The 25,743-nt window shown below is 47.9% G+C and overlaps 1 protein-coding gene across 3 annotated transcripts; it reads left to right on the top strand.

Moving 5' to 3' along the window:
- The first annotated feature begins 1,660 nt into the window (after positions 1 to 1,660).
- LOC102566551 (zinc finger protein 692) lies at positions 1,661 to 24,626 on the top strand. Of its 3 annotated transcripts, none has more exons than XM_059714960.1 (12): positions 1,661 to 1,745; positions 2,897 to 3,110; positions 4,013 to 4,044; positions 4,357 to 4,920; positions 10,215 to 10,263; positions 10,661 to 10,807; positions 12,211 to 12,339; positions 18,391 to 18,453; positions 19,615 to 19,693; positions 20,804 to 20,918; positions 21,459 to 21,558; positions 23,584 to 24,626. In XM_059714960.1, the coding sequence occupies exons 1-12, from the start codon at positions 1,670 to 1,672 to the stop codon at positions 23,993 to 23,995; spliced, it is 1,980 nt and encodes a 659-aa protein (XP_059570943.1). In that variant the 5' UTR covers positions 1,661 to 1,669; the 3' UTR covers positions 23,996 to 24,626. The 3 variants fall into 3 exon arrangements, with proteins under 3 accessions (XP_059570943.1, XP_059570944.1, XP_014461649.1); XM_059714961.1 differs by lacking the exon at positions 1,661 to 1,745 and adding an exon at positions 1,747 to 1,777; XM_014606163.3 differs by lacking the exon at positions 1,661 to 1,745 and adding an exon at positions 2,187 to 2,429.
- The last annotated feature ends 1,117 nt before the right edge of the window (positions 24,627 to 25,743 follow it).

Below are 25,743 nucleotides of genomic sequence, written 5' to 3'. Positions count from 1 at the left end.
TGCAGGCTCAAGCCCGGAGGTCTTGGGGTTTAGATGCCCCTGAGTTTCACTTGCCCTTAGCCACCGGGCACAGGAGCAAGCTAGAGAACAGTCCCCCATTTCCACAGTTAGCTTGTAGCTGAGATCCTCCCACTGGGAGGCTATATTAGACTTTCATAAGGTGTCCTATCCACAGTGCGTTAGACAGGTCTGCACCCACTACTACACAATGCCAGTATAAGGTGATCTTGGCTGGGGCAACAGACCAGTGCAGCAACATAGCCCACAAGAGGCCAAGCCGATTTTTTTTGTTGGTAAATTTCTCGTATTCCAGGTCAAATTAGCCAAATCAGTTCTGAATCCTCTCAATTCAGCAAGACTTAATTGTTCAAACACTGTATGTGGTGCTATAACCAGCAACTGTCCTCAAACCCACACTTTTCAGCCTGGGGCTTCAGATACTTCAGATACAAACTGATTGGCAGGCATCTTACATGCAGGCCCAAGGCAGAGTCCTTGGAGTTCAGGTACCCCTGAGTCTCACTTGCCTTTAGCCAACAGCCGCAGGAGCAAGCTAGGGAAGAGTCCCCCATTTCCATAAAGTGGGCGTCTAGCTGAGATGCTCCCACTGGAAGCTGGCCCGTGGGCCTATCCAGACAGCGTTTGGACAGGGGTGCACCCTCCACTACACAATACCATTTAAATCCATCTTGGTTTAGGTACTAAACCAGTGCAGTGACTACAATTGATCTTAGCCCACAAGAAGCTGAGCAGATTTATTTTTTTAAGGAAAAATTTTTCATGTCCCAGGTCAAATTAGCCAGATCAGGTCCAAATCCGTTTGAATCATTCAGGAACCATATGTGGCCCTGGCTCCACTCCAGCCAGGGGCTTCAGATACTTCCAAAACCATCGGCGAGCATCCTACGTGCAGGGCCAAGCCTGGGGTTCAGATGCCTCCAAGTTTCGCTTCCCTCAGCCAATGGCCGCAGGAGCAAGCTAGGGAGGAGTCTCCCATGTCCATAAAGTGGGTGTGTAGCCGAGATGCTCCCACTGGAAGCTGGTCAGTGGGAAGCTAACCAGGAGGCTGTCAGAGGGAGTCCTGTCTGCAAGCAGACACGAGTGCAACCTTCCACTGCACGTTAACATTTTAATTGTGCTATCTCAGTCAGGGTATTTCCCCTGCCACCATCATTGTCAGGTTATTTCCCCACAGGAGGCCCAGCAGATAGGGCAGGAAGCAGAAGCAGGACATCAGAAGAAGCAAGATGCACAGGTCAGGAAGGAGGAAGCAGAGCAGATGAGGCGAGGTGGGGATGTGCAGTCCTTCCAGCTCACTGCCTGGCCCGCATGTCTGCAGTCTGCATGTCAGCACACAGGGTGGCAGGCAGCCTGAGCCTGCACCTGGGGACAGGTCGGGCCACGGGCGCTGGAGGGGCACAGGCAGCACAGGCTGGGGCTGGGGAGGGTGCAGCCCCCAGACACAAGCTGTGGCACAGACCCCTGCCCACAGAGACAGAGGTAGGGAAGCCTAGCTCCCATCGTGCACCTGGGGGAGGCAAGGACAGGGCTGCCTATCCCTAGGCGCAGAACTACAGCTCCCATGATGCACCAGTAGAACCCCCCCAGCGGGGCTGGGAGGGTGGGACTATAAATCCCGTCATGCCCTGCGCGCCGGACTCCACTGCCCATGAGGCGCGGAGACCCCGCCTCGCTGTGGCAGGAGAATGGGGGCGCCGCGCATGCGCCTGTCCCGCGCGCCCGAGGTGTGACGCCATCTTGTCCCGAGCTCGGCGGTGTGAGCGTGGGGAGGGGCGGGGGTCCTCTCTTAAAGGGGACACGGCGCGGGTGGGGCCCCCGGGCAGGGGCCAGGCCGGGGCTCCGGGGGTCGGGCTGGGCCGCGCGGGGCCCTGACCGCGGGGCCGCCTCGGCCGGCCCCGCTTTAAGGCGTCGGGCAAAGCCGGGGAGCCCGAGCGGGTCAGAGGCACGGGGGCCCGGCGGTGGGGAAGCGTCGCCGCTCGTTAGGGGCGGGGCTATGGCTGGGGGCGGGGCCATACCGTGGGCAGGGGGCTGGGGCGGGGCTAAAAAGTGGGGAGGGGCATTGGGGCGGGGCCTTTGGGGCACAGGGAGGGGCTTAATGGGATTTGGGGGCTGAGATAGAGCGTTGGGGGCGGGGCTGTTGGGTGGAGGGGTGAGGGGGCAGGTGTGGGCTGGTCCAGGGCCCCCTTGGGTGTGTGTTGGCTGAGGGACCCCCACGCGCTGCTGGGGAGGGCTGGGCTGGGCTGAGGCGCCCGCAGGGGCAGCACCCGACTTGCCCAGCTTGCGGGAGCCTGGCTTGTAGCCTGCACCCAGCGAAGGCCGGGGGCGGCTGGGAATGGGCGCGGAGCCAGACGGGGGTCTTGGCCCAGTGGGGAGGACAAGAAACCCTGGGCTCTCGCCAGGATGCCCAGGTACAAAGTTGGCAATGGCCACTGGGCAAACACGGGAGGTAGCAGCCAGTACCGGGATGTGTGCAGTTGCCGGCCCTTTCGGGAGCTGGAGAGACTGGCAGAGTTTGGTCCTGGGGTGCGGGTGCGCCCCGGGAGGGGGGCAGGGCTGAGCGGAGGCGGTGCTCACTGTTCTGTGCGAGCGCAGGGAGAGGCGGCGCGTTGCTCAAATGCGGCTGATTTGGAGAACTGCAAATTCGCTTCCCGCTCTGGGAGAGGAAAAAGGCCTGTGGGAATTTCCTGGGAAGGCCTCTTTCCACTCCCCGCATCCACTCGCAGCCCTTCCCTGGGCGATGATCTCTGTTCACTTCTATCTGTTCTCCCCCTGCCCTGCCCTCTCTCTTCCTGTTTTCACTCATAGCTTCATAGCCCAATTTCTCCCCTCTCACTTGCTGTGTGTGTGGGGTTTTTTTTCCTCTCCCCACCGCCAGGTAGCTTTGGACTCCTTGGCAGGAGGATGGAGCAGGGGCGCCAGGGACGCCAGCGGGTTCCTGAGTGTGTCCGCAAACAGAAGCGCAAGGAGTTGGATGCTCGACGTAGCAAATGTCGCATCCGTATTGGGGGCCACTTGGAGCAGTGGTGCCGGCTCAAGGAGCAGCTGGGTTTCTCTTTGCATTCCCAGCTAGCCAAGTACCTTCTCGACAGGTAAGGATTGGAGGTTGGAAAAAAGGAGAGATGTGAGTATTGCTAGAGAGTCCTGGACATGGAGATTGGGCCCAAGGGAGATGGTGAAATGGGGAAAGGAAACCTGTTGAATGGGAAGGGAGGCAGGAGAAAAGGAGAAGCATCCTGATGGGGTCTGTGGGATGGTAATAGGATAGGCTTATTTCCATCACAGCCCACCCATGTACGTACGTTACCATATAGGCCTTGTCTTGTCACTCCTGTTTGCCCTGACAGTCCCCCTCCCCGCACATTCTTCCTTGTTCTTCTCATTGGCTTTCTTTTGCCCATATATGACCCCTTCCCAGTTTTTCTCACTGGTAGCCATTCTTGATCGGTGGCCTTTGTTTCAGCCCAGTATTAGGTAAGAAAGTCTTGACAGGGACTGTGGAGTGGGTCATGGAATATAAGACTAGAGGCTGGGGCTTCCCAGGTCATTGAGTTCAGTCTCCTATATTCCCAAGCAACTAGCATTCAAAGGCTGCACAAGATCATCCATTCTGACCTCTGTTACACACCGCACTCAACCAATGTGAAAAGTCTATCACATACCTAAGAAAGAAGAAGGGGAGAGAAGGGTGCTGCCAGTGCTTTGCTGCTGCAATGTTAGGGAATTTGTTAGATTAGTATATGATCATTGAAAGCTGCTCCCCTGCCCTCCCTGCACTTGGTTTGACCTTGAGTGTATATAGAAGGAAGATCTAGTCAGGTACCTGAGAAGTTTCGAAGCGCCAGTAGGAGCACCAGCACATGGAGCATTTGCCCTCCCCCGACCCCAACTTTCTCCAAGGTGGACCAGCTCAGTCACCTACCCGCTTCCCAGCCCCAGTCTGTCCACTCAGTTTCTCACTTGGTTCTGACCATTCTTTTGCTTTTTTTTGCAGATACAGTTCTCAGGGCTGTGCGCTGAGTGCAGGTAGGTGCCACCTGTTCCCCATGGGCTCTCTGATTCTGCACACATGCCTCTCCTGGCAGGAAGTGCCATATAGTTTTGACATCAGAAGTCCCCCAGTCCCTTTTTAGGGGCTGGTTTGTCAAAACTAAAGAATTGTGGAGGGTTGACTGTTCTGCAACCTGTGTGGAGGGTGTCGAGGAGATGCAGCTGTTGTCTCCAGAAGTGCTGAGTTACATTGCAAGGTGGTGCAGCAATTCCTGGAAGTATTCGGCATTAAGGAGGTAGGGACTACCTGTCTCCCACATGTTTTCTTTTTCCTTCTCTTCCCCTCAGGGCAGGATGAGTCTGAGCACAGCCTGCTGCATGCAGATGCCCTTCAGCGCCTGGTCGTCCTGTCCCATGATCACAGTCAGGAGTGCCGCTTTATCCCAGATGTGAAGCCTGCCTCCCCTGGCCTCAAGGAGACACCAAGGAACCTGGTGTGGGAGTGTGTAGCTGGACATACTTTCTCTTGGGGTCCCCCTCCATTGGACAAGGAGGTCTGCACACCAGCAGAAGGTGGTCAGCAGCCCCAGAAAGCCAACTCCCAGCACAGAGAGGAGAGAAGTGGAAGCTCAGGGCCCAGCCCCCCACCTTCTCCCATTGCTGGCCACAGGCGCTCACTCCGCAGGGCAGCACTTGCTCAAGACTCCTCTGGGACAGCACATGAGGAAGAGCCAAGCCCCACCAGGGATGGAGCCAAGGCAGAGAGAATGGAGACTCCCCGAGTGACCAAGGAGCGAGCAACCAGGAGCAGCAGGCAGGGAAGCAGTTTGCAAGCAGTTCTCTGTGAGCAGGAGGAAGAAAGGGAAGAGGAAGAGAAGCGAGGCACCAGGCACCAGATCCTCCTCTGGGAAGGTAAGTGAACCAGGGCTGCCTGTGTGTTTGGCTTGCTAAATGTTTACTGGGTGTGTTTTGGGTGTGTGCTCTGAACAGGTGCGAGTTCTGCCAGCTGAGTGATGAGTACTGGATGATTGCTTGGTGTTTCTGACAAGAGCCCTAATGAGGGGGCGGAGCCAGTCCAAGCCCAGCGAGGTATAAAAGGAGATTCCCTGAGCAACCAGCAGACAGGGAAGTAGTTTATAGGTCAGTTTGCTGCCCCCTTCTTTGAAGGGAAGCCTTTAAGCTTGGTGAGAGGAAGCAGGGAAAAAGGAACCTTTCAGGGGCCAAGGAGCAGTAAACAGGGTAGCTTACAGGTGGGTTGAGTAGGGAAAGTCTATTCGGAAGAAGGGCAACAAGAGAGGTGATAGATTTAGAGGCCCAGAGAAATAGCTAGAGAACACTGTAATGCCAGAGCCACTGTCAGTGCCTCTGCATCCATCTGTAAAGTGTCTGTCCAGGTAGAACCACTCACTGGTGAGGCTTCCGCCCATTTCCTGGTTTGGTGCTGTGGAGACTGCAGCTTGCAGATTCCTTCCAGTGACATCCAGATAGGAGAGTGCCTGCGATGTGAGCGGTGCCTTCTTGTGGTGTCCCTCAAGGAGCAGACAAAAGAGCTACAGGAGGAGGTGGCAAGGCTCTGAAGTATCCTCTGTCATGAGGACTTTATTGATTCAGTGCCGGAGGAGACCTCTTAGTCTGTGAAGGAAGGGCTGCCAAAGGCAACCCTAGAGAAGGGAGAGGACATGGACTCCCAGGAGCGTTGAAGCTTGGGACCTCTGGCAGCAAGCAAAGATGTTCATCTCCACCTGCAGCAGTTTGCTTAGAGAACAGGTATGGAGCCGTAGCAACAGAGGAGGAGGTGTGCTTTCCACTGGTGGAGGAGGACAGGACACGCTTCCCCAAGGTTGGAAGGATCAAGATCCCTGCCACCAAGAAGTGATGGGGGGGAAGTGTGAGGGAGATTCCCTTTTCATGGTGAGGAAAGAGGCATTCATCTGCCTGCCTGACCTGTCATCCTGGGAGATCTGCTTGCCCAGATCCAAGATGTCACAGAAGGATTACCGAGACTCATCCTGCCCTCTCACTGCTACCCCATGCTGCTCATCTATGTGGGTACCGGTGATACCACCAGGGGAGACCCTGAGCAGATCAAAAGGGACTGCAGGGTTCTGAGTGCAAGGGTGAAGGGGACGGGGGCTCAGGTAATGTTCTCCTTGATGCTTCTGGTCAAGGGGAAGGGGCTGGGCAGGAGTGGATGCATCTTGCAGATCAATACATGGCTACACAAATGATGTCATCAGCAGGGCTTTGGCTTTAACCACACGATGTTGTGCCAAGGAGAAGGATTGCTAGGAAGAGACAGGATCCACTTGACAAGAGGGAAAAGCATCTTGGCAGGAGGAGTTGTGTTTTATGTAAAAGAGCTCTGTGGTTGCTCAGATCTCCAGTATAAAACTGGAGACAAGCCTGTTTGAAAGTCTCTGGGTTAGGGTGTGTGCTGTAGGCTACCAGACCAGGAGGAAGTGGTGGATGAGGTTTTCTTCAAACAGCAGCAGAAGTTTCCCAGTCACAGGTCCTGGTTCTCATGGGGGACTTCAGTCACCCTGACTTCTGCTGGGAAGAGAATACAGTAGTGTGCAGGCAATCTAGGAAGTTTTTGGAGAGTGTTGGGACAATTTCCTAGTGCAAGTGCTGGAGAAGCCAACTAGGGGCCATGCTCTTCTTGACCTGGTGCTCACAAACAGAATTGGAGAGGAATGCAGTAGTGGATGGCAACTTGGGCAGCAGCCACCACAAGATGATTTAGTTTAGGATCCTTAGGAAGGGAAAGAAAGGAGAACAGCAGGGTATGGACCCTGGACTTCAGAACAGTAGACTGACTTGCTGATGGAACTGATGGGCAGAATCCCCTGGGAGACCAGTCTGAGGGGGAGAGGAGTCCAGGAGAGTTAGCTGTTCTTTAAAGAAACCAATCAGGTCAGGAAGGAACCATCCCAGTGTGCAGACAGACTACCAAGCGTGGCAGAAGACCATCTGGGCTTAGCTGGGAACTTTTCAGTAAGCTAAAACACAAAAAGGAAGCTTATAAGTGGAAACTTGGACAAACAGCAAGGGTGGAGTATAAGAGTATTGCTTAGTAATGCAAGGATGAAGTCAGGAAGGCCAAAGCACAATTGGAGTTGCAGCTAGCAAGGGATGTGAAAGGTAACAAGAAGGGTTTCTACAAGTATGTCAACAAGAGGAGGATCAGGGAAAGTGTGCATCCTCTACTAAATGGGGGAGGCAACCTTGTGACAGAGGATGCAGAAAAGGCTGCAGTGCTCAATGCCTTGTTCACCTCAGTGTTCACAAGTAAGGTCAGCTCCTAGACTACTGCATCTGTTGTACAGTTTGGGGAGGAAGTTAGCAGCCAACTGTGGTGAAAGAACAGGTTAGGGACTATTCAGAAAAACTGGATGTGTACAAGTCTATGCAGCCACATAGGATGCACCTGAGGGTGCTGAGAGAGTTGCCTGATTTGCAGAGCTGCTGGCCATCATATTTGAAAACTCATGGTGATATGAGGGGTCCTGGACGGTTGGAAAAGGGCAAATACAAAATGGCAAAATCCCCATCTTTAAGAAAGGTAAGAAAGAGGATCCAGGGAACTACAGACCAGTCATCCTTCGGTCTTCAAAGAATCTATTTTTAAGCACTTGGAGGAAAGGGTGATTAGGAACAGTTGGCATGGATTCACTGAGGGCAAGTCATGCCTGACCAACCTGATTGCCTTCTATGACAAGATGACTGGTTCTGTGGATTTAGAGAAATCAGTGGATGTGGTGTAACTTGACTTCAGCAAGGATTTTGATATGGTCTCCCACAACATTCCTGCAGGCCAGCTAAGGAAGTACAGGTAGGATGAACAGACTGTTAGGTGGATAGAAATCTGCTGGATCATGGGTCTCAGTGTAGTGGTCAATGGCTCAATGTCTAGTTGGCAAGTGGTATCAAGTGGAGTGCCTCAGGGGTCAGTCCTTGGGCCAGTATTGTCTAATGTCTTCATCAATGACCTGGAAGATGTCACAGAGTGCACCCTCATTAAGTTTTCAGGTGATACCAAGCTGGGGGGAGTAGTAGATGCACTGGAGGGTAGGGCTAGGATTCAGTGAAACCTTGACAAATTGGAGGATTGAACCAAAAGAAATCTCATGAGGGTCCATAAGGAGAAGTGCAAAGTCCTGCACTTAGGATGGAACAATCCCATGCACTGCTACAAGCTGGGGACTGACTGACTATGCAGTAGCTCTGCAGAAAAGGACCTGGGGGGGGTTACTGTGGACAGTAAGCTAAATATGAGCCAGCAGTGTGCCCTTGTTGCAAAGAAAGCTAATGATATACTGGGCTGCATTAGTAGGAGCGTTGCTAGCAGATCAAGGGAAGTGATTATTCCCTCTATTTGGTATTGGTAAGGCCACATCTGGAGTACTGTGTCCAGTTTTGGGCCCCCCACTGCAGAAAGGATGTGGACAAATTGGAGGTAGTCTAGTGGAGGACAACAAAAATGGTTAGGGAGCTAAGGCACATGACTTCTGAGGGAACTGGGCTTATTTTGTGTGGAAAAGAGAAGACTGAAAGGGGATTTAATAGGAGCCTTCAACTACCTGAAGGGTGGTTCCAAAGAGGTTGGAGCTGTACTATTCTCAGTGGTGGCAGATGACAAAACAAGGAGCAGTGGTCTCAAGGGGCAGCAGGGGAAATTTAGGTTATCTATTACGAAACACTTTCTCGTTAGGAGGGTGATAAAACACAGGTTACCCAGAGAGGTTGTGTCATCTCCATCCTCGGAGGTTTTTAAGACCCAGTTAGACAAAGCCTTGCCTGGGATGATCTAGTTGGGGATGGTCCCAGTTTGAGCAGGTGGTTGGACTAGATGACTTCCTGAGGTCCCTTCCAACCCTAATTTTCTATGATTCTATGAATGGCAGCTTCATTGCCCACCTGCAGTAGAGCAGAACAAAGAACCAGGAAAAGGAAGCAGTGACTCCAGTGTAGGTGAGGGACTGAGCTGCATCCTTGTTCCTATTCCCTGCCTCCCTTTGCAAGCTTGGGATTGAAAGTGGGTGCAAAGGGGAGAATGAGCTGGCCTCTGTCCCACTGGAATGTAGGATTCTATTTCTGCTGTCCCTTTTTTTTTTTTTTTTTTACCATGGGTGTTGCTCTGATACTAATCCAAATCCTCAGTCAGTCTAGAGTGTGGGCCAGCTGACTTTCACCTGTTGGAAAAACGAATTCAGAGCTTTTTTTCAGCCCTACCCCATCCCCTCTTCTGTACCACAGTAATAATCTTGGCCCTGGTCCACTTGAACCTTATTGTGATCTGCAGTGACAAAGGGGAGCTGTAATTATGACTGCTTATTCTTCAAATAAGACCATATAATCCTTACACTTGCTCCCACCCTGGGAAGCAGGCCACCCCCTCCCCTGCTTCAGGTGAGATGACCGATTTCCATCTCCCCCAGATGTTCCTGGCTCGGATGTCTCCATCTCAGTAAATAGTCAAAATTACTCATCTACCCTGTAACCTAGCTAAAGCCTTGGACTGTATAGGGTCTTCACTGTGGTATGGGAGCAAAGACAGGACATTAAAGCCACAACCATCCAAGACATTAGCTCAGATTTGGACAGGTGAGTGGGTACCAAGACTTGTAAGCAGTATTGTAAGCGATTGGGTCCCCCAAGTTAGTGATTCTTTTTGTGAGGATGTGGTCTTAGTGAAAACACTCCATCTGATGTCTGCTACTCCTGCTAGTCATGGCGAGGGGAAGGCAGGTCTGATGAGTGGCTAAGACCCAAACCCTGAATAGGACTTTTTAGATCCAAACTGCCATTTAGCTAAGTAAAAGCATTTATGCTGCTAAACTACAGAAATTGCCAGGCCAGGGTCTCTCAAGCTCTTTTTCATGCGTTGGCTATTAATACTGTCCACTTTAGAAAGTTTTTGTCCTTCCTATGAAACAGTTAGTAAGAACAACTTACCCATAACTTCTTTCTAGTCTCTTCCACCTGGTCAGTTAGTGTTGGCTTTGTGCCCTAAAGCAGAAGAACTTAAATTCAGTCTGGAACTCTGGAATCACTCACCCTGACTTTTCTCCCCCCAAATCCTGACTTGTCCTTCTCCCTCAGGGTTGTGGTTATTTCATCACTACCCCAACCTTCTGTGTAAATTGCAGCCAAATGGTTCTGTGTCCTGCCTCCATCAGTTGCAGCTTGTTTTCTTGTCATTGCAGCTCCTCAGAAAGAGGCAGAGATTGGCACTGATGCAGCAGGGTCAGAGAGGTGAGTGTTGGCTCTTACCCTCATTTGATCCTTCATCCCTGACACTTACCAATTCCCTGCGCAAGTTTTCAGGGTAGGGAGTAGCACTGTCTCATCCCTAAGCTTGCAGTGACACTCAGTCACTCCCATCAGATTGTGCCCTGTGTGAAGGAAGGTGGTGGATTCAGTCCTGCCGTAGCACAACAAACGTCTTTCACTGCTGTTCATGCTTATCAGCCCCTTTGCAAGCAGCCTCAGGAGAAAGCAGCCAACAACCCCCAGGGACATATAGATGAGGTGGACAGCTGGCTGCTAGGGGAGGCAGTGGGATCAGTAACCACAAAGATCACTTCTCAAGAAGTGCAGATGAGGGACATGTGCCTTATTTAACTTCTTCTCTCATGCTGAATTCTTGCAGCCCATCAGCATTGGAAGAGAAGCCAGAGCAGGCTTCTGATGCACAGGAGGAGGAAGAAGAGGATGACGATGAGGACTTCACTGAGGAGGATGACCTCGCGTACACAGATGATTTGCGAGATGAGAATTATCACCCCTCATTAGACAGGTAAATAATGGTGATAAGTATAGTCTGTAGAATCTGTGCATAGGTTGTGTTGGAAAGGAAAGGGATGTCAGGCTAGAATAGAGCCTAGCCACTTCTAATCCTATCTGTGGGCTTTATTACACATTGTACTTTGAGCCGCGCAGATGTTGATTCAATTAGTGCTAGCTTGGAGTCTGAAGCACTCGCATCTTTAGTCTAGAAACCTGACTGGCCCCCCACGCCCCGCACAATTGTGACTTGCCACTAGAGGCCTGGTGAGCAGGGAGGTCCCTTCCAGCCCCGCTTTTCTCCTTCGTCTGTCCCTCACCCATGGCAGCAGCAGTGTTCTAGATTTTTGGGGAGGGGAGGGAGGCAGTGAGATGCCTCAAGATTGAGGCTAAGGGACTCAGTGGCTGCCTGCCCAGCATCTATGTGCTCCAGGATTGCTATCAGAGGTTTCTGGATATGTGTCCCAGCCAAGGCCAGGGCTGAACCAGGGGACAGCTGTGGCTCGTACAGCCAGCTTCCCCCCACCCCCATTGGCTTCACTCCACAGCTGACAGCGGAGTTCTCCCATAACTGGCTCCCATGTCCACACAGGCAGTGGCAGAGCTCCACGTCCATAGCCTGTAGCCACCTGCAGCCACCCCACCCTGAAGCAGCAGCTTTCCCAGTTCTATTCATAACCTTCCTGATATAGCATTACAAACCTACTTTCACAATTAACCCAGAAAGCAAGAGGGCAGTATAAAACCAGAGAAGTCTGCCCTCTTTTTTTTCCAGTAACTCAGGTTTTTCTTGCTTTTTTCCCTTCTTTATCGTTGCCAACCCTTTTTGACCTAATTTAATGCCGTGCTCTAATTTAACGTGTAGCAGTGTTACAACAGTATACTTCCATTTAATTACTTGTTCATGAACTCAATGATGAGTTTATGCTTCTAATTCATGCTGGTGCGAGTGAGATCAGATTCAGTGAGGCCCTTTTTTTTTTTTTTTTAATGAGGCTGCTGGCTCAGATCAAATGCAGAGAAGGGAAAGGAGCTTGTCCACACAGGTATTCATAGCTGTAATGCTTAGCCGAACCCAGGCATCCTGATTTCTAATCTTGTCCTTTCATGTCTGCTGCTGTGTGACTTTGTTTAGCATCAGGTAAAGGACAAGGGAATAATGGGCCTGTTCCCTGGAGAGAGTTGGAAGAAGGCCTAACTAAAATTGCTCCAGCAGACCTAATGCTGAATTTTTTGTCGTTCAAACACTTAATGAATAACTTTTATTCATTTTCTGCTGGCTCAGAGAAGGTATTTTGTCTCGCATCCCATTTGCATTGGGATCTGTCCCTTTATTTCCCGTACCAAGCTTCTTCTGTCAATAGACCCTTCTCGTGTTGAGGGGAAAAAAAACCCTGTGTCTTCTTGCCCATCTAGTGATTCTGAGCTACAAAGACGACAAAGCCAGGCTAAAGGTCGCAAGAGACCTGGAAAGGAGGAGCAGCCACCTAACAAGACAAGTACAGCCAACTGTAGCCCCACTGAGGAGAAAGGGACACGATCCAGGTAAGAGGGGAAGGCAGACAGAGAGGGTCAAGTGAGGAGGACAGCCTTAGCCTGTAGGGTGATGAGGAGAACAGAAACATGTGAGCCAAGCTCAGTGAGTTGACAGGAGAAGGGGCTGGAATGCCTGACTATCAGATATTTGTCCTTGTGAGTCTGCCCATTGAATCAGTCTTGAGCAGTAATGGGCATTGGCTGCATTATTTCCTCTAGAGTGTTTTTGAAGGCTGACAAAGAGAGGCTTTAGGATGTGCTTGGGGCTGTCCTGAGAGCTACAGTTGTTGACTCTTGGCAATAGCATCTAGATGCTGCTGAGTGGATTTGGCTTTGGCTGCACATACCGTCCCTAGACCCACATGGAAGGTGTCACTGAACTATTGTGTTGTCTGTGGCTTAGAATGGAGGGGCGGCATGAGATCCTTGTGTTATGGGATACAGTAACTAGGCCATTGCAGTATGGACCATGTGAGGATCTGACTCATTGTTGACTTCAGTGGGAATCTGGATGTAAAGATTTAGAATAATAGTTCTAGGGAAGCTCAAGATGTGTGGGTCTGGAAAGGGGAAAAAGACAAAGTCTTAATAAGATGTAAAAAATATACCAGGATTGAATTTCTTCCCAGTGTCACAGCTGTTCTGTTGTACAACCAGTAGCAACTCCCTGGTCTTTCAACACACCCCCAGCATCAGGTAGAGCACTAGAGAAGCTACTCTATTTATGGCATAAGTACAAGTGACCCAGCATGATGTAATATCGATGGAGGATTGGCATGGCAATCTACCACTACACGCTCTGCACACCAGTACTTGAGGGCGTGAGGCTGCTATAGGAGTCACGTCCACTTGTGACAAGTTTCCTGACACAAAAGGATTTCGGTAATGTTCGTTGTCAGCCAGAACATGGCCACTTTGCCTGAGCCGTACAAAACAGTGTACTGACATCCTACCCACCTCATAAAGAGAAGAATGGCTAGGTAGGTCTCTGATGTGTTGCTGGCCCTCTAGCATTCATACATGTATTTATTCTAGAAGAGTGATTCTTAACAAGGGTCCTCTGGCATCTTTTTAAGGGTAGCATGGGATGCTGCACAACATTAGGACTTTTTAGGTGGACAAACATCTACATATGATTCACAAGATAAACCCAGGATTTCAGATGGGTATCCATAGTGTCAAAAATATTCTGACCTGTTATGGTCTACTTGAGGAGTTTGCAACAGAAGAATTCCTTTCTGTTATTTTTCTACACTCGAAATACAAGTGGAAGCTAAGAGTTGGCATTTTCCAAGGTGCTGCTTTTGTTTAAAAAGGTTGAGAACAGCTGTTCTGGAATGATAAATTAGGAAAAGGCAAAGTTATTTGTCTCTGAATACAACTTGTCTGTGCCATGCCTTTTGTACTGTAATAAATATTTCAGCTGTGATGTCTGGGACTTTGGAGCAGTGTAAGTGTGAATTTCTAAACATTTTGTGTAGTAAATGAGCTATTAGTATGTACTTGATGAACAGTGCTAAGGATTTACTCATAAGAAAGTGCGTATCGGTTTCAGTACAAGCTTCTAACGTTAGCATTTGAGTTGGTATCTGAAGATTCAAGGAAGCAAAGTTAAGCTTGGGTGTGGTGATTGGACCCAGTTCCACCTTTATTGAAATGAATAAAAAGAAACCATAATTAAATGGTCCCTTAGTGTATGATAGATTATTAAGATCCATTTTAACAACATGCTTAAATTTTGCTGTGTCTGTCTCTCCACGTTTAGGCAGATGAATAATCCCTTAGAAGTCAATAGAATAGCTCACCTGCTTAAGTCCCTTGCTCACTGGGGCCTTACACAGCAACTGAACAAGAGTTATAGTTTCCACACTTTCATTAAAATGATGACAGGAAACCTTTTGGAGCTACTTAATATTTATTAATATTTGGGGGGGGGTTGTTTTTGGTTTGTTTTTTTTTTTTTACCCTCAACTGTCTCTTAAAGTTTGTTTTTTGTGTGAGCTATGGGGAAAGAGGAGCAACACCAAAATATACACCCAAATACATTTCAAGGTAAGTATGAACCAAGCAAGACTTGCTTTCTACTTTTTATTTCTAGATGCTTTGTGTAGTTTCAGTTTTGTATTGAAGGTCTGTTCATTTTTTTACACAGTTTTTGAAACAGTTTGCTAGCACTAGAGAACAAGAGCTAAAGAAGCCAGTCCAAGCACAGCAGAGAATGATGGTAAATTATACATTTTCATTTCTGTTTTTGTTGCCCTATTGTTTTAGTTGTATTATTAGAGGAACACTGTCCACTTAAAAAATCATACTTGAAGGCAGAAGATTCTTAGGCACAAGTTGCTCCTACAGTCTCTGAAACCTGAAAGAGATTATTTTCTTCCTGTCTTCTTTTTTTTCTAGATTCTTTATTTTGTGCATTTGGCAGCACTCTAGCTATAATAATTTAGGACCATATGTACAAAAGTATCTAGGTACCTAATGATGCACTTACAGCTTGGCACCTAGTGAACTTTCAGAAGTACTTAAGGTAGGCAATAACCTTTTATTGATCAGCACAGGAGCATGTGCAGTGCCAAAGCATCTGCTTCCTTTAGTCTTTTATTTTTTTTAAACTTCAAGTTAATGGTGTCCCTTTAAAGGAAATGATGGTTTTGATCCAATAAGCTACATGCTGACCTCTAGCTGTAACAGTATTTTTTGTGGTACAAATTACCATTACAGCAGCTAGAGAGATGTTGACAGCATTACCTGGTATTTTATGCCTATTTATTCACAAAATCATTCACTGTTTTCTAACATCTGTGTTTTTGTTCCTTTTTTTTGAAGGACATCCACAACAGAACAGCTGCAGAAAGTGACTACAAAAAGTACATGGGAAGATGGATAATGCAGACAGAAAATCTGTTACTCCAGAACAACATAGTAACAACTGAATTTTATCCTGTGTGTTAGAATTTTTTGCAAAATTGTATACTAATGTCTTTGTATTTTTAATAAATGTTTTTGTTTGTGATCATGTAAACAGCTGCAAGTTTTAGGTATTGTTTATGGTGGAAAGTAATTTATTTTAAGATGACTCTCAACAGTTTAAAAAAAAAATCTTCTCTTATTATCTAGTGTTGACTTAAGGTTGAAGGGTTTTTAATTTCTATCGTGCAATTATGAACAAGTCTATAGAACACCTTGGATCTAGGGGTGTCCTCAAGGGTGGCAGCCTTCTGAAAGTTTCTGATAGTTCCATTTTGCGTGGAAATCTTAAGCTTTCTGACTACATTCTTATTACGTATCATGTTTATTCCTCAAGGGATGTGGTCACAAGATTCATAGATTGGAATGGACCTTGCAAGATCATTGGGTCCAGCCCCCCTGCACTAGGCAGACAACTGGGGTTAGGTGACCCCAGCAAGGTGATTGTCCAGTCTCCTCTTGAAGATTTCCAGGGTAGGTGGTTGCACCACCTCTGGAGGGAGTTTATTCCACAGTCTGGACACTCTTAACTGCAAAAAAGTTTTTCCTAATGTTAAGCCTGAAACAGTCTTCCAGGAGTTTGTGGCAGTACTCCTGGTTTTCCCCAAAGGTGCTCTGGTGGACAGTTGTTCACCGAGCCTTTGCTATTTTCACCTGATGTAGTGATAATCTGCTACCAAGCCCCCTCTCAGCCTTCTCTTCTTTAGGCTGAAGAGGCCCAAGTCCCTCAGCCTTTCCTTGTATGGCTTACCTTACAAATCTCTGATCGTATGGGTGGCTCTTCTCTGGACTCTCAAGCTTTTCCATGTCCTTGTTGAAGTGCAGCACCTAAAACTGGACACAGTACTCCAGCTGTGGTCTCACCAAGGCCGAGTAAATCAAAAGAATCACTTCCTTGGTTTTGCTCGAGATGCATCGGTTGATGCATGCCAGAGTATTGTTTGCCTTGCTGGTTACAGCATCGTACTGGTGGCTCATGTTCATACTATGGTCTATTATTACCCCTTGGTCCTTTTTAGTCATGGTGCTAGTCAGTTTGGTGCCACCAAGCCTGTAAGTCTGATGCAGAGCCTCAATCTAGGGCTTCATGCCTCTGTAGCAGGCAGTCTGCAGGCTCTGTGCCTTCACTGGGTAAATCAACATGTAAAATTAATGTGACCAAATATACTCTGGCTCAGCTAGCGTAAATTAATCCTGACATCACCATCTACAAGTGCGTTTAAGCCCAGTAAATTACTGCTTTACCTCATGCCACTCGTATCTGACAGGACTATCTGACAGCACAGTAAATTAGTCTGATGCCCAGTAAAGCATCTCATGTAGACGTGCCCACTGTTGCCAGGCTCCCAGCTCTGAGGCAGGCAGGTAGGCAGCAAGCCGGGAAGTCCTTTACTCTTGAGTAGTCAGAATTTGGGTGGTACCAAAAACTGCAATCTTAACTCCTTCGGTATCTGCTTTCCAGTGTAGTCTCCCAACTAGGCAGTTGTTTGCTATTTCTAATAGTGGTTTTTTTTTCCCTGACATCTCAGACACGTGTAGGATCTTATACTATGAAGTACTCTCTGTATGACAGACAGATTGAGTTTCATGCAGTTACTTGTGTGGAGACACAGGGTGCCTATACATGAGCAGCAAGGCTGCTGTGACACTGTACTTACAGCGCATTGGAGCAGGCTCAATTAATTGAGTCTACTAGAGTGTGATAATTACCGGGCTCAAGCAGACACCAGTGTCTCACATATCAGCATCCCTGCACTTAAAAATGGAGATGGGGGAGGTTTAACTAAAGCTTGTTGAATGAGCTTTAGTTAACATGCCCCCACCTCCATTATCAAGCATGGAGACAGTGCTACACAAGACACTTCAGGCATTTTAATTGGAGCAGCTCTTGGAGTAGCTCTAATTAAAGTCTCCCTGCCCTTGCTCCTGGAGCACATGTATAAATACCCATCACTAAGGACAAAGACACACTACCATTTGTAACCTGCTCTGAGTTGTCCTCCTACAACTGGTGATATTTTGGTCTCTGTCATGGGGCAGGGAGGCTTCTAGTGAGTCTTATCTAGCAAACTTTCAGTGTTGTCTGTGGGTGACTTTGAGGAGCTTACATGAAACATTATCTACTCCAGTAACCAGTGGCTGTTTGGATTGAGTTCTGTACCCTTTCTGCAATGGTTATGTTTATCAAAATGACAGGGTTTGCCCTTATCCTACAACATGTAGGCAGCTACTCCACGGAAACACCCAGCATTCATAGCAAGCAAGACCCAACATTGGTGAGGTTACTTCAGACATGAGCCCTTTCCAGTGATTGGGAAGAAACACTGTTCATATGACAGCCAACAAGATTTGGAGGTCAAGGAAAACAGGACTGATTTCACTGACTACCCTGAACTTTTGACCAAAGATTGTTTTAAGTCCTCAGTCCCAGAATTGATCAGAGCAGACTTAAATGCTCCTGGGCTTGGAAGTATTTGGAATGAAACTCCATTCTCTTTCACTGGTGTTTCAGTGTCGGTGATGCACTTTGCCTACATAGATTGGATTTCCCAAGGTGTCTACGGGTGACCTTGTTTATAGCAATGTGAAGAGTTTATTGGAGCCTTCATATTGTATTGACTCTGGTGTCTGAGCTGATCTTGTCTCCTTCTGGCAAGCTAGGCACAACTAAGCTGGTTCCTGAGCTCTTTCAAAAACTTTTGTTGTTTCCTGGAAAAGAAATATTGGATCCTTTGCTTTTCTACAATGAGTCTTGAGAGGAGGCCACCTGTGTGCCTTTTAGCAAAATTAAACTTGATCTTGAAACCCCTTCCTATAGGAGGGGGCTGGGAGCTGAGATCCTGCCCCCAAGGATTGCTCAGCATCTTCAGTCTCCTTTGCCATTTTGCAAACGCTCTGCATTTGGGGCCAGCAAAGTGAGAGGTAGTTATAGCAAATAAAGAGGGAGAGGGCTTGTGTACAGAAAGGGATGATGCAGGCAGATAGAAACAGTTTGGAGAGAAAGCGATACAGCACTGACTGGGAAAGAGGAGAGAATTCCAGCCTACTGAAGAGAGTTTTCAGCCTGTTTGTCTTTTTTTCCTGTTGTAGTTGCAAGAAGCGGGGACAACGCAGTGACGAGGACGTGGCGCAGATTGGCCCCAAAAGAATCAGGTGAGGACTCAGTCCTGTGACAGTGGGACTGACACTTAGCAGGGTGTCTAACCTGAGAACATTTCTGGTAACACAGCTGGACCAACAATTGCTCTTTTTTTTACCCATGCTCCCTGCATCTTGACATTTTGTTCCCAGTTCTACTGAGCATTTGCGCTATTTCCTGTGATGCGTGGAAGATTTGACTGTATGACCTCTCAATGGATCAACAGACTGCTTTCAGTCCCCACATATGGTCATTGTACAGAGCAACTTCTCCCCCTCGCCCAGTCTCCAGGACTTTCCCTGACTTGCTTTTTAGTGACTCAAGCAATGGGCTTTTCACTCCAATCAGCCTCTCAGATTCCCAAATATTGTCAGGCCCTTTGTTCTATTCTTTTCCCCCTCCCTCCTGTTTCTCTTGCCTCTTCAGCATCACTTCTTGTAGTGTTCCTAAACTTTTCTCACATCCCTGTATGCTAGGGGTAGTCAATTATTTCAGGTGGAAATGAGTTTTGGCAAGCCATCGAAGGCCATATGACAGGCAGCCAGGGGCAGATAAATATTAATTTTCTAAATTTTTTAGGGGCCCCGCAGGCCAGAAAGAAAGGCCTGGCGGGCCGCATGTGGCCCGCAGGCTGCATTTTGCCCACCCCTGCTCTATGCTTATGATTTGGCATCTTCCATGAGGGGGGTGACTAACTCCCATTTGCCCATTGCAGGTCCCCAAACACATGCACACATTCGCACCTTTAACATTACTACTGGTGTATTTTGTCCAAACCCTATTCCCAAATACTTTATACAGCTAAACAAGATGAAGTCAGAGAAAGGAACAGACAGGAGGAAAGAGGCCTTTTCAGCTGAGGTTGAAAAAAGATGGAGAGCTGTTAAGTCAGGGAGATGAAGGGAACTTTTGCCAGATGTCAGAAGCCACTGAGGAAAGGTGACAAAAGCAGCTGGTGAGCAGGGGAAGAACCAGGGAGGGGTGGCAGAAAAGGAGATGGATTGGAAGTGGCCTGAAGGAAGGTCCATAAGATGGGGCAAAAAGGATGGGTTTAAGAACCCAGGTGCATTTGAATGGGATCCTATCTCTTAAATATCCTGCAGTCATTACTACAAGTAGGAAACATTGCTTCTTTCATTCCACTAGCAGCTCTTCACACACACTTCTCTCTGCAGGAAAGCAGCCAAACGTGAGATCCTCCTCTGTGACTATGAGGGCTGTGGCAAGATCTTCTCCAACCGCCAGTACCTGAACGTAAGTGACACATTGGCTGTCTACATTCTCTGCGCAGAGTGGCACTACTATTGAGAAGCATGCCCTACCAATCCATTCCTGTTCAGCATGTGCCAGCATCGATATTTAAGCAGTATAGGCTGTTTAGCAAGGTCTTGAGCAGACGCCCAGAGCCCTGCTCAGTCTGTCTTGTGTGTGCTTCATGGAGCATAACCAGTGCAGATAGCTTAGAACTGCCCTGATAAAGTTCTGATGCATGTTATGTAGAAATGAGTGAATGGCGGTGCTCCATGGCACAGTTTTGTACTCAGCACAGATGTAGTGTAGACAAGCTAGTTAATTCAGGGGGTGGGGAGAATATCTGGTCATAGCCACTATCCTGTCCTCACTGAGATATGGAATGTACTGTGCTTAGGGTACTAGCATCAGCCCAGCCACAGGGCTTAAGAACTCTTCCAGGCTGACTACCCTTTCAGTTGTATCAAGACAACCCATAGGTTAGTATCTGTATTAAATGTTTCGTGCAGTCTTGATCTACCAAGTATTTGTGTCTGTTATCGATCCAGTAAGATAACCTTGACTTTTCAGATCAAATTGCATTAACTCATGCTTTTAGTTCTGCAGGTCTCTGGTTCAGTCCCCAGCATATTAGCCACAGCAGGGTGAGGGAGCTCAGTTCTCACATAAGCCTGTGTTGCTCCTGACTGACTGGTTGCTCAGTGAAATGAGCCCGTGTGTTGTTAGCCCAATTCTGAGCAGAGCCAAAGCATGTACAGCCTAACTTCAATGGAGAGGTTCCCTCTGACTGCACTAGACTTTGGAATAAGGTCTAGTGGGCCTTCTTTGCTGGCAGCCTCAGGAGAAAGGTCAAATAAGCCAGGGAGGCTGGACTACTCTGCACCATCCTGTTGGAGAATCTGAGCCATATGGATGGGTGATGGAGGCAGCCAGGTTCCCTCCTGTACTGGGGGTGCCAGCATAACTCAGCATGCCAGTAAATCATTCCCACTGAATCCTCACTGTGGTGGGACACCTGATTAGATAAAAACTATGGATGGACCTGTGGGGTATGTAGGATTTTAGGTAACCCTGCCCTTTGCTTTTCCCCGCCCCCTCCCCCCCAAATGGCAGCACCACAAAAAATATCAACATGTGCACCAGAAAACCTTCACTTGTTCTGAACCTAGCTGTGGCAAGTCCTTCAACTTCAAGAAGCACCTGAAAGAACATGAGAAACTGCACAGTGGTGAGTCTGCCTGAGTCCAGGGGTTGAAGCCTCAAGTCACATCCCACCTATATCAATGCTATGCTCCCCACATATACAGTACCCCCAGTACTCCTCTACCCTGACCCACTGGTTCCTTACTGTTGCAGCTCTGGACTACCCCACCCTGTCACCCATTCTGCCAGTGCTTCTCCGTCCCAATCTGTAGGCCCCAGCCCTCAGCTCCCCCTCACATCTCACTGGTATTCTGGCCTCTGCATCCTAATGCAGCTCTGCAAATGCACCTCAGTCCTCAAGCACAGAGTCCTCTGCCTTTCTGGGGTGAGGTTTTCTCAGACCAGTGCTCCCTCGTTCTGACCTATAGCCCCTCTCTGCTCTTCCCTCTCCCTGCCCTTTTACCACCCCAGATTCCTCATATGTATTGTTATGGCAGCACTGTGCTTTTCACCCTCAGGAACCCTGTCCCCTGTCACCTCCTGTTACTTTATTCTTTATTTTTCTCTGGGTAAAATACCCCTTTGGGCTTGAGCACCCAGTAACCTGCTCTCCTCTCTCCTGCAGACAAACGGGATTATATCTGTGAATTCTGTGCCCGCTCTTTCCGCACCAGCAGCAACTTGATCATCCATAGACGCATCCACACAGGAGAAAAACCCCTTCAGTAAGTAGCACCACCTGGACCTACCTGTTACACTTGAGTCTCTTCCTTTGTCTTTCCCCAGAAATCGCAACATTGAGAGACTAAAGATGGAAACAGCCAATTAGATCCTACTGATCGATCTTATGGGGTGGGACCTGGGAAGTGTAGTCCTTAGGGCTGTCAATGACACAGTGAGGCTTCCACCATCCTTCCACACTAGTACTCATCCTAAATTGGTGCTTCTCCTAACCAAACCTCCAATAAGCAATCGGGCATCTGGTTCTTCCAATAATAACCTGCACATAAGTGACACAGTTCATCATACAAAAGTTGAATTCCTTCCCAATAAATCTTTGCTAAAGTAAAACTCTCCAGATTTAGGGCATCCTGTGGCTTTCAGTGCCCTCAAAGTTGGCCTAGAAACTTTCTCCCTTTCTTCCAGTGCCATGGATTTGAGAATATGCATGGTGGTGTTCAAAACATAGCTACAAGCTCAAAAGATTTAGAATGATACACAAGCGTTCTGCTTTTGTCTGTGTTCTCAAAACACCATCTTTCACTGCATCTCCCTACCTCACTGTATTCTGCTGCCCTGCACCCACTGGAGTCCTTTACTCCAGTGCAATGTGGATGAAAGTGCTACTTTATCAAACCCAGAAGTACTTTATACTCACTGTGAAGTAGCATTTGACATCCACTTTGCAGTGGTCCCATGGATGGAACAAGGTGCAGGACAGAAATAAATCGGGCTGCAGGTTTTCTTAGTGTGGAGATGTGCTCACAAAAAGCAAAAATGTTTAGGTGGATCAGGAATGGGGTGAAAAATCATTTGGAAAACATTATAATCTCTTTCAATAAATCAGTAATACAGCTTCCCCCAAGATACTTGCTTCTGTATTGATTGGATATGGGAACTGAGGAGGGAGTTCAGAGATAGATGACAAAAACAAACAAGAGCTGAAATAGAGATTGGGATTGAGAGGAGGTGGGATAAATGCCTATCACTCTACAATAATGAATAGTCCAGGGAAGGTAGATTGGGAATGTATCTTGCCTTGTAACAAAAGAACAAGCGGGGGGGTACCTTTCCTCACCACATGTATCTAGTCTTTGAAACTCTTTACCATGAGAAGTCTTTGATAGCAAGAACTAAGCAATAACCCAGACAGCAATGGGGCATTTAGATGGATATCAAGAATGTCTGGGATTTCCAATATTAACAGTAACATATTTTGGGAGGGAAATTTAAATGTATGCATAAAAGTTCCTGCTGATCTCTAAATCTTGAGAGATCAGGATGAGACCTGGACTTAGGGCTGATTATTCCATATCAGCTACCGTGGGAGTCTACCTGTGAAATAGCTGTTGCTGGACGCTGTCATAGGATGCAGAACTAGATGAACCCAAAGTCTGACCCACTGTGGCGGTGCCTGTGTCCTTATCTCCTGTAGCCTATTTCATCAGACTGTTAATATTAATTAGTTAGTTATTTAACGTGTGGGTATTTGATGGGGTTACCTAAAGACAAAGGTGAAATTAGAGTGATATAATTTCATGTACAAGTCCAAATAAACAACATAACTGCAATCCAGCCAGAGAGAGAAAAGTAATGCAAAACAACCAGTGTTAAAATTACTCACACTGTTCTTTGGGGAGAAAGACCAGAAGCAAATGAGATAGTAGAGACCTGATGTTCCTTTCTCCCTGTGGCAGTATCACAGGAAGCGCTATATATAGGATCTACACTAATGCCCATCTCATCTTCTACTGAGAACCAGAGTGTGGCCTGCAAGAGTGTGAAAGGGAGGCACTCACAGCTGCTCTAGGCATCAGCAGGTGGACAGAGCCTATTTTTCTCAGCAGCAGACCCAAAGTCAGGAAAAAGTGGTATAGACATAGCTTAAGAGCTTTGCATCTTGGGGTGCTTGGCATGGCTGCACTCTGTGCTGCTGTTCTGTAGACTACACACACTACACAGCCTACGTTGGACATTCCTGTCCGGCCTTTCTCTTGCTGTGCACTCCTGCTGATCTTTTGTTCCTCCAGGTGTGAGATCTGTGGCTTCACCTGCCGCCAGAAGGCCTCCCTGAACTGGCACATGAAGAAGCATGATGCTGACTCCTTCTACCAGTTCTCCTGTGACATCTGTGGCAAAAAGTTTGAGAAGAAGGACAACGTTACTGCACACAAAAGCAAGAGCCACCCTGAGGCAGCCACTGGTCCTCCCCAGCCTGTGACAGAAGCATCAGTGTCTGGTCACCAAGATCCACCATCTCCACTCCCCACCTTTGCTTCAGGAACAGCAGCCCTGGAGAACCCAGATGCATCATGTCCTCTCAGCACAGAACAGTTGGACATTCCTGTATTGAGCCGTACTGAGGGTGTCACCTTGCTGGGACAATGTGAAACAGAGAAGGCAGAAGGGCCTGTGCCTCCCATTGTAGCTTCTGCTGAGTAATGGGCCACACCAATGGGATCCAAGCCTGACTTTGCTCAGGGGCTGGGAGGATTTTGTCAGGACACCCTTCCCCTTCCATCTAATTCTCACCAGCAGAACAGGACAGGACTCTCCTGAGAAAGGAGCATAAGGCACTAGCAGAGGAGTAGAGGTTATGATGCTGAATTGCAGGTTTGATTTGGTGGCTGTAGTGGAAGTTTTAAAGCCCTGTTGAAGGCACTGAGTATGTTGGGGGAGGAGCAGCCCTTGGAGAGGGAAAACTGACACAGCCTAAGCACTTATATAGGACAGTTTAGATAGGAATGATCCTGCCTTGAGCAGGAAGTTAGACTGGATGTGACTTCCTAAAGTCCCTTCAAGCCCTACTTCTCTATGATTCTGTCATTAACAAATAGCTTCCCAAAGTAGGAATTAGAGCACAGGCTCTCAGTGAGCAAGCAGAAGTGTTTCTCCAGACAAAGAGTATTTCTGGATTTGACCTCTTTATTGGGGGCCTCTCAAGAGAGACTCTGAGGTTGACTCACTCTAAGGAGGGGGCTCTGTTGTTGCTTGCACACTGCAAAGCCCCAGATTTGCAGCTTTCAGCTTCCAGGTTTTGGCAAAATCCTCAATAAAGAATTATTTTGCATAATGCAGAAGGTTAAGTTGCATTCTTTGGCATCAGCTCTAATAGGCAATGTTGGGGGTGCAGTGTTGGAGGGTGGGGGGGTGGGTTCTATGAAGCATTTATTTACTTCATTCCCAAGAGGTCCAGCCAGCGTGGTAACTCCACTCACCATTCCTCTATTCAATTGCTCCCTCACATGAGGTTGGTATAGCTCTTTTGATCAGAGAATCAGCAACAGCCCCCCGGAGCAACAGTGGAAAAGCCTGCCAGTTATTAGGAGTCAATTGTCATGTTAATTGTTTCATAATAGAAGCTAGGAAGCTGCAACTGAGATCAAGATCCCATTGTGCTAGATGGACATAAGGGAGAAACCTTGAGAAACTTATAGTGTGAACAGCACAGCTTACAGTGTAAAGCTTACAGAAAATGGCCATAAAAGGAGAAATTAAAGGTCATCTCAAATTTATACAAGGGGGATCAATGCACAGAGAGGTTACGGCTCAATTTAAATTTTTTAAAGTCACATTGCAAATCACTTCCGAAAAGCTGTCCCAGATGACATCCCCAGAGACTCTGGGAAGTCTGGCAGAGCCAAAAATTGAACACGTTTCCCTAGTCTGTCTGTCAGCCCCAACCCCATTTACTTTCTTCCTGGATATTTTTGTGCAGGTTCTGGCTCTCGAGTGACATTATCTCTGCATCAATCAGCAAAGCTTCCATGCTCTTTGGCTCTGCCAGGTTGTCTGACGGTATCTAGCTTTATCAGGAGAAAGTGGGTGAGAGCCTCTTGGACTCGTGCACAAGCCTTAGGGTAGCTGCCAACACCAAATGAATTGCTGCAACTGGTGCAAAGTTCGCTAGAGTGCATTTAGGAACCAGATACTCCTGTTTCAGAAATAGGTGACTATGGAAGTGATATGGGAATTGGGGAGGAGTGTTACAGGGAGGGACAGAGCATGTGTCCCTGAAGAAAGAGTTGCAGCAACACTTGAAATGTAAAGGTTAGTTGTGCTTTTAGAGACACTCCTACAACTCCATCCAAGAAGCTGTATTCTAAGGATAGGCATTTAGCTCATCGTGCATCTCAAAATATCTTGGTTTGTTTTCCTCTTGCCATTGAACATGCATGTTGGGATGATGA

This window comes from Alligator mississippiensis, chromosome 11, assembly GCF_030867095.1.
Source record: "Alligator mississippiensis isolate rAllMis1 chromosome 11, rAllMis1, whole genome shotgun sequence".
NCBI classification, from domain to species: Eukaryota; Metazoa; Chordata; order Crocodylia; family Alligatoridae; genus Alligator; species Alligator mississippiensis.
Note: the sequence above shows the minus strand (reverse complement) of the source record. Positions and strands in the feature narration are given on the sequence as shown.